Source organism: Dasypus novemcinctus, chromosome 10 (genome assembly GCF_030445035.2).
Source record: "Dasypus novemcinctus isolate mDasNov1 chromosome 10, mDasNov1.1.hap2, whole genome shotgun sequence".
In the NCBI taxonomy this organism is placed as follows: domain Eukaryota; kingdom Metazoa; phylum Chordata; class Mammalia; order Cingulata; family Dasypodidae; genus Dasypus; species Dasypus novemcinctus.
This window is the reverse complement of record NC_080682.1, coordinates 3,607,631-3,619,638: the sequence shown is the minus strand read 5'-3', so window position 1 is coordinate 3,619,638 and position 12,008 is coordinate 3,607,631. Positions and strand designations below refer to the sequence as shown.

The window sequence follows — 12,008 nt, the reverse complement described above, 5'->3', positions numbered from 1 at the left end:
TGCAATTGCTTGAGGTTGGTAAAGAAATAGAGGGCGTGGGAGTGTTAACACCCACAAGGCGAGGTAATGGGGGGGGCGGTTAAAGGAGAAGGGGCATTCTCGCTGTGGGTGCTCACTGGGGCTTCAACCGTATCGATACTTGATTGTTTTCTTAACCTGGCCGGCAGGTAGAAGGTGGAGTGTTGTTTATAAAATCCCTTATGCCTTTGGGTGCACCTGGAACATTGTGAAATGCATTAAAATAAACGTTGCTAAGCGGGCTGTGCGGGAGCTGTGCAATAAAATAAGGGAGGGGTGCAGCTGGCAGGCCGCACCCGGGCACAGGCCCACGCGGCGCCACCTGCGCACCGGGGCCCGGCGCCCGCTCCACCTGCGGGGCTCAGGGTCTGCGCGGCGCCGGCGCCGGCGTAGGAAGGAGCCGGGTGCGCGCGGGCCTTCTTCACTACGCAGGCGCGGCTGTGCCTCCCCGGGAGGGATGGGGCGGGGCCAGGGGCGGGGCGCTGCCGGGCGGGCGGGGCCGGGCGCTGCGCCTGCGCGATACTCCTAGGACTGTGCGTCGCTGGGGGCGGGGCGGGCGCTCCGGGGGCGGGGCGGGCGCTCCGGGGGCGGGGCCTGACGGGGCGGGGCCTGGCGGGGCGGGGCCTGACGCTGCGGCTCTGCGGTTCTCCCCGGTCGCCGCGTCGCCGCGGGCGGGGCGGGGCGGGACGGGACGATCCGGAAGGGCCGGCGCCGGGGCTGCCCCTCGCCTGTAGCACAGACCGAAGGACCGAGGTCTAGCCGGCGCCGTGCGAGTGCGGCCAGCATGGGCCGGAAGGTGACCGTGGCCACGTGCGCGCTCAACCAGTGGGCCTTGGATTTCGAGGGCAATTTGCGGAGGATTTTACAGAGTGAGTCTGGGGGCGGCGGCGGGCGGGGCTTGCACGCCCGCTCCGCCCCGGACGCGCGTGCCCGTGACTCGCCTGCACCCTTGCCCTGGAGAAGCTCACAGTCGCGGGCGTGGGGACAGGGAAGATCAGGGATAACGAGCACGCCCCTGGGAAGGGATGGGGTCCTCCTCGGGAAAGGGGGGCAGGGCGCATTGGCTGGGGACCTCCTGTGGGGCTTGAGTCGGGAGGTGGAGAGGAGGTGGAGGTGTGAGAGGCGCGGACGCACGTGGCGCGCCGGGGCTGAGCTTTCCATCTCAGAGGCCGTCCTGCAGGGTGGGCACCAGAGAGGTAGGCCCAGGAGGGGACCCCGAACAGGGGTGAGCCCGAGGGCTTGCAGAGCAGGCCTTTGGGGTGGTCACGCAGCGTTTCCTCGCTCACCTTTGAGCGGGAAGGCCCCCTCCTTCCCACTCACAGCTCCCGCCACGGGCAAACCTGCAGGCTGGGATGTGGCCACCTCCCTGCCTAACTCAGCCCCTTCTCCAAGGGCATTTGCTAGGATCAGTGGAAACCGTGCTGGGAGTGTCCCCGTCCTATCAGCGGTGGACCTTGGACTTCCAGTGCTCCCTTTTTATAATCAACCTGCTTTCACCTCCTCTGAGCGCAGGGCAAATGAAGCTTGAGGGCAAATGTAGCTTGAGGGCGGAGAGAGGAGGCCTGGGCTGGCGTCCCCACCTGGCGGGCATGCTGGAAGCTGCTGCCAGATCCACCGAGCTGAGGGGCCCGCGGCAGGGGCCGCACGCAGGGCTGTGAACCTGAAGGATCCTCTGCCTTCTCACAGCACCTGCTCGTGAATACGCCTCCCTGGTGTCCTCTCCTCCTCGCCCGGCCCTCCAGCAGGCTCTGGGATATGCTGTCCTTTGCTGCCACATGTCAAGAGGAGGCTACACTGCGGGGTCAGGAGTCAGGAGTTGTTATTTTTTTTATTGTACCTGCAGGGTGTTTTACCTGCCCACGAACCGGTTGGTGGTGCTGAAACTGCCCCTCTCTCTCTCTCTGTACATGTAGGTATTGAAATTGCCAAAAACAAGGGAGCAAGGTACAGGCTCGGACCAGAACTGGAAATATGGTGAGAAGAGGCCCACCGATTGCTTGGGGTTGCTGAGCTCCTGGCCCAGGGGTGGGCGGGTAGGAGTGTGTGCGCCAGCAGCCCCCCTGAAAGAATGGGGGTGCAACTGGCAGCCCGTACAGGAGTTCGCTCCACTGACCTCGTGAGGAAGGGGGCCCCAGGGCTTGGGCAACCCCCGAGTCCTGCACTGAGGAATTAGAGGAGCCAAGTTGCACCAGGTCTGGGCTGCCTGCAGAGCTGGGCTTTTTCCGTTTTACCCAGCCCTCCCAGGATATCATTTCCTATTTGGCCAAAGAAAACGTCTCAGAATCCACAAAAAGCATAAATGATCATTTCTTTTTGCAGTAACCAGGGAAGCCGGATTCCTTGATTCTTGTGCCTTGTAAAGAAGCATCAGTTAGTTGCCCCACTGTAGGTGTCTTATGAGCTACCGTTCTTCTCTTCCTTTGGATGTCAGTTGATCTGTGTGCTTTGCCAGTTTCCTAGTTGTCTTTGCCTTTGCCAAGCAGTCGTGGCATTGGGAAGCCTGCTTCTGTCCCTGTCCCCTGCCTTTGCTTCTTCTTGTTTCGGGACCTAGTTTAAGGGCAAGTTTTCTTCTCTCAGGTTCTTTGTGTTAGTTCCTGAGCAGCTCTGTCTTCCCAAATTCATTTTCTTCATTGGGTTAATTTTCTCCTTGGAATCTCAGCTTCAGATCTGGCTCTTCCTGCACATATCCAGGATCACCTGCACCCTCATTCAGGTTGTTCTTTTGGGGCCGTGGGTTCGCCAGGGTGGCCTCGCGGCACCTCCTGCTGGGCCCTCGGCTGGACCCTTAGGTTTGCCCGTTCCTTGTCGCTGAAGAGGCTGCGGTCGGTGGTCTGGTCCTCGTGGCCCAGTTGATCTCATTCTTGGTCCTGTTCTCTTCCTTCCAGAGCAGCCGCATCTGCAACCCGCAGCCTGGACCCACCATTTTAGGAAGGGGGAGATTTGTAAGGAAAGTACTTGGGGATGGTGCATTTGTGTCAGGCAGGGATGAACGCTCCGCTGAGTTCAGCTCCGTTTTGTTTATAGCAGGAGCAGAATCACATTTAAATTTCGCAACTGAGGAAGCGTACTTGGCCCAGTGGTTAGGGCGTCCGTCTACCACATGGGAGGTCCGTGGTTCAAACCCCGGGCCTCCTTGACCCGTGTGGAGCTGGCCCATGCGCAGTGCTGATGCGCGCAGGGAGTGCCGTGCCACGCAGGGGTGTCCCCCACGTAGGGGAGCCTCATGTGCAAGGAGCGCGCCCCGTAAGGAGAGCCGCCCAGCGCGAAAGAAAGTGCAGCCTGCCCAGGAATGGCGCCGCACACAAGGAGGGCTGACGCAGCAAGAGGACGCAACAAAAAGAAACACAGATCCTGGTGCTGCTGATAAGGATAAAAGCTGTCAAGAAGAACACACAGCGAATGGACAGAGAGCAGACAACTGGGGTGTGGGGGAGGGGAGAGAAATAAATAAAATAAATCTTTAAAGAGATAAATAAAATTCGCAACACTTGACAAAGAGGAAGCCAGGGCCCGTCCCTGTAGGCACCGCTTGTCCCTGCTGCTCGGGGTTCCAGTGCCCGGCCCAGAAGGAGCATCTAGAAACTGAACGAGGTGCTCCTAGGGTGGGCTCCTAGGATGGGCCGACTCACCTGTCTGCGGGTCCTCACTGGCCACGCCGACTGTTTACTTGGAGTCAGTGTCGTAGGCTTTGTGGATTGAAGGCTGGTCCTGGGCGCTTACCCATCAGCCCATTTATCCATTGCCCCTCTCACTGCTGTCCGGCGGAAGGGGCAGAGGTCAGCTGGTAGCTGAGCCCTGGGCCACAGGACGCCTGAACTTATATGTGAGCCTGTGGTTACCAGGGAGCAGAAACCCACGAGTCAGGGGTCCGAGAGGAAACGGCCTCCCATGTCTGGGTCCCCCTTGAGGCATCTCCTCCATTCCAGGAGTTTCTTTCTTGCAGAGCAAAAGGCAGAGAGTGATGCTTTCCCAGCGTTAGAAGTGGCACATGCCAGCTTTGGAGTTGAGGTTTGTGTACCAGTTGTGCTCAGCGTTTGAAACATGCCTTCCAGGCTGCTGCGGAATAGGAGGGAGAGCTTCCTGAAGATTTGAAAGTGCTACAAATGCTCTGTGTTTCACATTGGACCCCCAGACAAAGAAATGACTCTCAGCCCAGTTTTCGCACTTGGCTGAACTAGTCTCCTGAGCTGCTGTGACACATTACGGCAAGCTGGGGGGTTTTGGTAAAACCACAGAACTGTGTTCTCACACCACCCTGGGGGCCACAACTCCGAATTCAGGGTGTGGGCGGGGCCGTGCTCCCCTGCAGGTGTGAAGGGGGATTCTTCCAGCTTCGGGAACCCCCGGGGCTCCACCCCACCCCTGCCCTGTCCCCACATGTCCCGTCTTCTCCCTCATAAGGAACCAGCCACTGGATGTACGGGCAATCCTGGGGGAGCTCCTCTCGGGATCCTTTACTTAACTACGTCTATGAAGACCCCTTCTCCAAATAGGGGGAGGGGGCCACCACTCAGCCCACTCCCAGTATCTGGGGAAGAAGCTCCAAGGGGCCTGGGGGTTTCATTTTGAATGGGTGTTCGTGAGCTTCCTTGAATGAAGAATGGTTTTCCGTGGGCCCAGCTTTGTTTCTTTCAGATGCTCTTAGAGATCAGTAGGATCTGGGCCGCACTAAAGGTTTAAAAAAATAAAAAAATATGCAAGGGTCATTTGGTGACACGTGAGAGAATTTCTTGTAACAACTGAAAATGAAGAGGAAGGGACAAGGCGCAGTTTGATGAATTTCCTGTAAAGCATCATTTTCTGCAGTGGTGGTTCTAACTCTGGCTGCACAGTGGCTTTTAGAAAGGCAGGTGTCTGAGCCCCCCCAGAAGCCCCGATTCGGCCGGCGCACAGCCCCCGTGCCTCCGGGGCTGTCTCTCAGCAGCCTGTGCTCTCTCCACAGTGGCTATGGGTGCTGGGACCATCACCACGAGTCCGACACGCTCCTGCACTCGCTGCAGGTCCTGGCTGCGCTTCTGGAATCTCCAGTCACGTGGGACATCATCTGTGACGTGGGAATGTGAGTGCCAAGGCGGGCGGGTTCAGAAAGAAAGGGAAGCCTGCGGCTTGTGTCCACAGCAAGGTGTATCCACAAGTCTAAGCACACGATATCCCGACTGCCCGTGGACGTGATATGCCCACGTGCCCAAGGACCTTACGTATCCGAGTGCCCACAGAAATTACGTATCCACGTGCCCAAAGAGCTCAGATATTCTAGTGTCCATGGGTGTCACATGTCCCAGGGAGCTCGCATATCCTAGAGTCCACAGATGTCACGTATCCTAGCATGCAAGGAGCTCACATATCCACGCATGTCACACACCCACACGTTCAGGAACATAATAACTCCATCCTAAATTCAGCAATGAGTACTTTGCAAATTTCAAAAGGCACAAAAGGTCTTATTTTGAAAACGAGGTTTGTCCCCCACCCAGCCCCTCAGCCACCAAATGCCCCGCAGAGGCAGCTGCTGGAAGCGGTTTCTGCACTTTCTCCCCACGAGCTCCTGTGCACACGTGGGAGCGTCCCTTCACTTTGCGGGAAGTCTTGGCGATGGCATCCTGCACATGGCCTTGCCATGTGGGGTATGACTCGCCTGCAGTGCTGTTTAGTTACATCTGTGCCATCCTAGGCACACTCTTAAGTTGTTTCTATCCACATCACCTTAAATTCTGCAATATTGGGCACACATACGGCAATTTTTGCTTTTTCTTAGCAATTGCCTTGCCTGCATTTTTCTATTGCTTTAGTGTCAACTATGTAGTGACCTTTTGTTTAGTGGCGTTTCTTTTAAACAACCTATAAGTGGGATTTTTAATCCAATTCGTTCACATTTACTATGCTTTAATTTTTTGATTCTTTTTTTTAAAAGTTAATAGATCACACAAAACATTACATTAAAAAACATAAGAGGTTCCCATATACCTCACTCCCCACCCCCCCACCCCATCAATTTTTTTAATTGTATTTTTTTGAAGATACATAGATGGCAAAAAATGTTACATTCAAAAAAAATAAGAGGTTCCCATATAACCCCCACCCCTCCTCACTTCTTTTATTTTTTGAGTTTTGTTTTCTTCATTTCACTTTCTTACTCTGCTGGCTTGGAATTTATAATCCTATTTTTATTTTTCTTGATTTTACTCTTAGAATGTTAACAATCATATTTGAAGATATACTGTTTAAAGAAAGTCTAGTGTTTATATGGATCTGTAAGCTCCACTGCACAAAATAAGAATTTTACCATGATTTCATCTATATCTCCCATCTTTAGTTGTCTTCCAAATTATCCTCCCAAAAGAAGATGCTGAGGCACGTTCCAGCCATTGTGGTTGAAACTGCGCTGTCCTTACCCGTGATCAACCTAAGGGGCTTAGGTTTTCCAAACAGAACTGAAGGAAAATCTTCAAATGGTGGATAATTTAAAAAAAAACAAACCCAAACTATCTTATTTTAATTTGCTTTCATTACTTGTGAAGTTGAACATTTATTTTGTTTTATTGGTTATTTGTAGCTCTGTTTTGGAATTGCTTATTCTTTTACCTACTCTTAAAGGGTCTGTGTCTAATTTGTTTTAAGATTACTTTATGTACGAAAGACAGGAACCTGTTCCCATGTATAAAAAAAAACTAGCCTTGCACTTTTTAAATTTTGAAGGGTATGGTTTTTTACTTACATACATAGGCTTTATTTTTCAGAGCAGTTTTACGTTGACAGTAAGAGCAGAGGGTTCCCATATACCCTGTCTCTTCCCAGCTCAGTGTCCCCCGTTACGGCCACCTGACGTCAGTGTGCTGCGCTTAGGACAGCTGACGACCCGGGCGCCCTCCGCGTGCCGTACAGTTCTGTGGCTTCGTGACTAATGTGTCGGGTCCTGTACGCAGTGGTGTCACCCTATCCTACAGGAAAGGCCCACCGCCCTAAAAATGCCCTGGGCTCCACGGGGCTCCCCTCCGCGCCCCGGCAACCGCTGGGCTCTTCTGTCTCTCTCTAGTTTTGCCTTTTCCAAAACGTCGTGTGGTTGGAATCAGGCGATCTGTAGCTTTCTCAGCGGTTTATTTCTCAAGCATTACATTTCCTCCATGGCCAAAGCTCCTGGTCTTTTACTTTTGTTTATTTGCTTGTGTCCGATTTTTCCCTAAAGTCTTTCTCCAGTTAGAGAGGAGATACTTGCTGAGGGTTTTCGTTTTATTTTAGAAATCTTGTGATCTCTCTAAGCCACCCAGAATGTGTTTTGGTGGGTTTGAGGAAGAACTAGAAACAACAATGAGGATGACGGAGGGAGCAGTTGCCTTCTGGCCGGGGTCCATTTTAGGATGAAAACCCACGGCCAGAGGATCTTTTTTTTTTTTTAATTTTTAAAAATTTTATCTTTTTTTTAAGGATACATCAATCACACAAAACATTACATTAAAAAATATAAGCGTTTCCCATATACACCACCCACTCCTCCCACATCAACACCTTCCCTCATTAGCGTGGCACGTTCATTGCATTCGAGGAGCACATTTTGGAGCACGGCTGCACTGCAGGGATTGCAGAGAGGGGCTCGGAGGCCGAGCTGGATGGTGCTTTAAAGCCCATGCTACTACAGCTTGCTTTTATTTTTTTTTAAACAACTGTTTTATTTATTTTACTTATTATTTTTTTAAAGATTTATTTATTTATTTCTCTCCCCTCCCCACCCTGGTTGTCTGTTCTCTGTGTCTATTTGCTTCATCTTCTTTGTCCGCTTCTGTTGTTGTCAGCGGCACGGGAATCTGCGTTTCTTTTTGCTGCGTAATCTTACTGTGTCAGCTCTCCGTCTATGTGGTGCCATTCTTGGGCAGGTTGCACTTTCTTTGGCGCTGGGTGGCTCTCCTTATGGGGCGCACTCCTTGCGCGTGGGGCTCCCCTACGCGGGGGACACTCCTGTATGGCAGGGCACTCCTTGTGCGCATCAGCACTGCGCATGGGCCAGCTCCACACGGGTCAAGGAGGCTCGGGGTTTGAACCGTGGACCTCCCATGTGGGAGACGATGCCCTAACCACTGGGCCAAGTCTGCCGCCACAACTTGCTTTTATTTCCTCAAAACGTGGCTGCCTTGCTCCCAGCCGCCCGCCTCTCTGGCATGCATTTACTGGACTTGTGTCCTTTGAAGCCCCGTCCTCGGGCCCCGCTCTGAAAGGCCATCCCCCCCGCGGCAGGCCCCGCCTGTCCCCAGCCTGCCGTGCTTGCTCTTCGGCCCGGGCTCAGGCCTGAGCTCAGCCCAGCTCTGCCCCGTGCCCGTGGGGTGCCCTCGGCCGAGCTGCTGCCCTCCCCTGCAAAGGGGAAGAGACCAGGCCGTCGGGGAGGTCCCCAAGCGCGAAGCTGGGTCCCGAGAAGCAGGCCCTGGGGCTGCAGCAGTCCCTGGACAGAGGGAGCGCGGCTGGGACTCTGGGTTGCAGCGGTGCGGACGGCAGGCACATGCGTGCAAATGCAGGAGGGTCAGGGGCAAGCCCGCGGCGTGGTGGAGCTGGGAGGCGACAGGGCCGCAGAGGGTAGGGGCTGCTGGACGGCCGCGAGCGGAGCGTGCCACGAGGGGCCGAGGGGCCGCGTCGGGAATGCCTCTGCGCCTCCTCAGGGCTGCCGAGGGCCGTGGGGACAGCACTTGGGCGCCTTGCCCGTTTTGATTTTAGGAAGTTAGAGGAGAGCCCCGGGCCGCTCTGAAGGATGCGAGGAAGCTCCGTATTCCCAATAGAAGGTGCGAGCTCCCGAGCCGCAGGCTCTCCTCCGCTGGCGTGCGTGTTCACGCCGGGGACAGACACCGCTGGTCTCCCTTCCTCCCGCAGGCCTGTGATGCACAGGAACGTCCGCTACAACTGCAGAGTGATCTTCCTCAACAGGTAGGTCGGACCCCGGGAGCGGCCCAGCGGGGGCTCCCCCGTGTCCCGACTCGGCCCTGCGTCTCGGCTGGGGCCGTGGGGTCAGGCGCCGGGGTCCTGCTAGGGACCCTGGGGCCGAATGCCAGGTGCGTCTGGAAACGCCTGGCCTTTAGCGAGGACGGGGCAGCGGGCAGGTGAGTCAGGCGGCCCCCGCTACCCTTTGGCCTCGAGCCCCTGTCCTTGGGCACCTCAGGCACTGGAAAGGGGGAGACCCGGGGACGGGTCCTGGAACGCCGCCTGGGTGTAGGGGAGCTTGTAACCTCCTGGGACACCCTCGGTGAGCCTTGGGACCCGCTCTGTAGACCGGAGGCTGGAGCCCAGAGAGCGCGAGCAGTTTGCCCGGCGCCCGTGGCTGGAGCTGGCGCCGCGGGGCGTTCCCCGTCCTTCAGACGCGTGGCCTGCCTCCCGCGTGAGGCCGGGGGCCGCTCAGCAGCCTGTCCCCTTCCGCAGGAGGATTCTGCTCATCAGGCCCAAGATGGCCCTGGCAAACGAAGGCAACTACCACGAGCTGCGCTGGTTCACGCCGTGGTCGAGGAGCCGGTGAGTCGCGGGCGTTGGGCGGGCTTGGGCGCGATTCGCCGTCAGCCCTTCGGTGTTTACGGGGCGGCTTCGCCCTCGTTCGCCTTGTTCCAGATACTGGGGGGGCGACGGGGGTACCCGAGAACGCGAGGAGAGGCCCGCCTGCCGCCTGGGTGCCTGCCGTTTAGACGCGGCTGTCGGATGCTGTGAGTACACGGCGGCCAAGGTGAGCCCCGTGAAACCTCGCTGCTCCTCAGGGAGCGTCCGTGGCGCTAAGCGAAGGGTCGCTTGTCCCTGAGTGGTTCTGTAAATCAGGGCTTCTCAGCCTTGGCACGTTGACATTTGTGTCCTGTGCGTCGTAGGGCATTTAGCAGCGGCCCTGTCCCCCACCCCAACTGTGACGCCCGAAACGGCCTCCTGAAGGCATTTCCATGTGTCCCCGGGGATATGTGGTCATTCTGGTTGAGAGTTACTCTTCTACATTTTTTTTACTTTTATTATTCTTTTTATTTATTTACTTACTTATTTACTTATTTTTAAATTTACTTATCCTTGTGCTATTGTGAGTGGAATCTTTACATTCTTAAATGGTTAATATTTTCGTAAAGGTAAACTTTGGGTTTTTGTGTGTTGCATTTATAATTGACCACCTTACTAAATACTTTCCCTGTGTCTAGTAGTTTTTTCCTGCTGGTTTTCTTAGTTTTTTTTCAGGGAGGAATTACATCACTTGCAACTAATTTTACTTCTCTGTTTCTAATATTCACATTTTCTGCCACATTTCATTTTCTTAATGATTTTCATTGGCATGCACTTCTAGGACAGAGTTAAAGAAGAGTCTTCTAATGGGCATACTTGTTTTGCTCTGGCTCTACCAGGAAGGTTTTATGCGTTTCTGCATTTGGTTTAAGATTTACATCCATCTTGGATGTAAATCCATCTTGTTTTTACTTTGAGTTTTTTGGTTTTTTTTTAAGATTTATTTATTTCTCCCCCCTTCCCCACCGTTGTCTGTTCTCTGTGTTCATTCGCTGTGTGTTCTTCTGCATCCCCTTGCATTATCAGGCGGCACTGGGAAATGGCTTCTCTTTTTTGTTGCGTCATCTTGCTGCATCAGCGCTCAGTGTGTGCGGCACCACTGCTGGGCGGGCTGTGCTTTTTTCACGAGGGGTAGCTCTCCTTGTGGGGTGCACACCTTGCGCGTGGGGCACCCCTACGCGGGGGTGCCCCTGCTTGACGCTGCATCCCTCGCGTGCGGCAGTACTGTGCATGGGCCAGTTCACCACATGGGTCAAGGAGGCCCTGGGGATCGAACCTTGGACCATCCATATGGTAGACAGATGCTCTATCAGTTGAGCCACGTCTGCTTCTCTGAGTTTTTTTTAATTAACTGAGAATGAATGTTTAATTTGATTTATCAAATGTTTTTTTAGCATATGTTGAGATAAACAGAGTTTTTCCTTTCATTAATATGTGAAAGAGCTTTGCATGTCCAGAATGAAGTCCAAATTGTATGGTATATTAAACTTTATTTCAATATAGTCATATTTATCCTCATGGTCCTTCCTGCTCAGGGGTGTGAAGGCTAGAATTTGTCTGTTCTGCCCTAAAGATGGTGATGATGTCTACTGCTACTGTTAAAACTTTCCTTTCCATCTTTCAAATAAAATAGCTGGCCAATCTTGTCTGCCACTCTGTTTACTCCTTTCCTGCATTTCTTCTGCTTCTGACAACGTGGCAGTTAGAAACCAGAACAGCCCTTACATCTGAAAACCATTGAATGCTGAGTAAAATGTATATGCATCTATACATCTATAGATCATTAAAAAAAATATGCATCACTGAGCTGGCATGAAAGTAAGAAAATACACAGAGCCTGTTGTAGCTCAAAAGTGGGTCCTTGCCTGATGTGCACTGAAGCCAGTTAAGAGACACTGGGATTTTGAGAAGAGAGTTGACTCAGCAAAGGCAGGCTCGCCGATGCATGCGGGCTGTCCTCACATCTGTCTTTCCGAGTTGGAAGTGCTGAGGGTTTTTATGGGATCAAACAAAAGGGGTTGGGGCTGTGGCAGCTGAGGGGAAAGTAACGGTGCAGTACAGGGAGTGTGGCAGGTGGCGTTGTGCTGACTCATCTGGAGCATGACTAGAAAGTGATGTCATTTGCGTGATGAGTGGGTGGTCAGTTCTGAGCAGACTCATCTTAATTGTTAAGGGGCCACATGCAAGGGCATCTGACTTTAGGGTTGCAAAACAAGGAAAGGGGATACAAGTGGGACCAGTTAATAGTTGTCTCATTACTGTCCAGCAACAGGGTAAAGATTATGCAGTTATAAATCATAGCATTGGTGAGGGCCGAAACGGGGTCCCTGTTATGGGACGAGCGGGGTCCCTGTTGCGGGATGAGTGGGGTCCCGTTGTGGGACGAGCGGGGTCCCTGTTAAGGGACGAGTGGGGTCCTGTTGTGGGACGAGAGGGGTCCCTGGCGTGGGGAAGAAAGCCTCGTACGGCCGCTGAGGCTTCCCTCAGGG

General features: G+C 53.9%; 1 protein-coding gene across 3 annotated transcripts in view; it reads left to right on the top strand.

Moving 5' to 3' along the window:
* The first annotated feature begins 632 nt into the window (after positions 1–632).
* The window catches only part of NADSYN1 (NAD synthetase 1), a 60,296-nt gene continuing 48,920 nt past the window's right edge, over positions 633–12,008 (top strand). For 2 of the 3 annotated variants that reach the window (XR_011649842.1, XR_011649841.1), the window contains exons 1-5: positions 657–887; positions 1,932–1,992; positions 4,961–5,077; positions 8,869–8,922; positions 9,412–9,501. Coding sequence is in view for 1 of the 3 variants with exons in the window: in XM_058304992.2 (XP_058160975.1) it covers positions 803–887; positions 1,932–1,992; positions 4,961–5,077; positions 8,869–8,922; positions 9,412–9,501 (407 nt within the window). In the remaining 2 variants the exon portion in view is untranslated. Of the gene's footprint in view, positions 888–1,931; positions 1,993–4,960; positions 5,078–8,868; positions 8,923–9,411; positions 9,502–12,008 lie in introns of all 3 variants that reach the window. The other variant, XM_058304992.2, reaches the window with a different exon arrangement.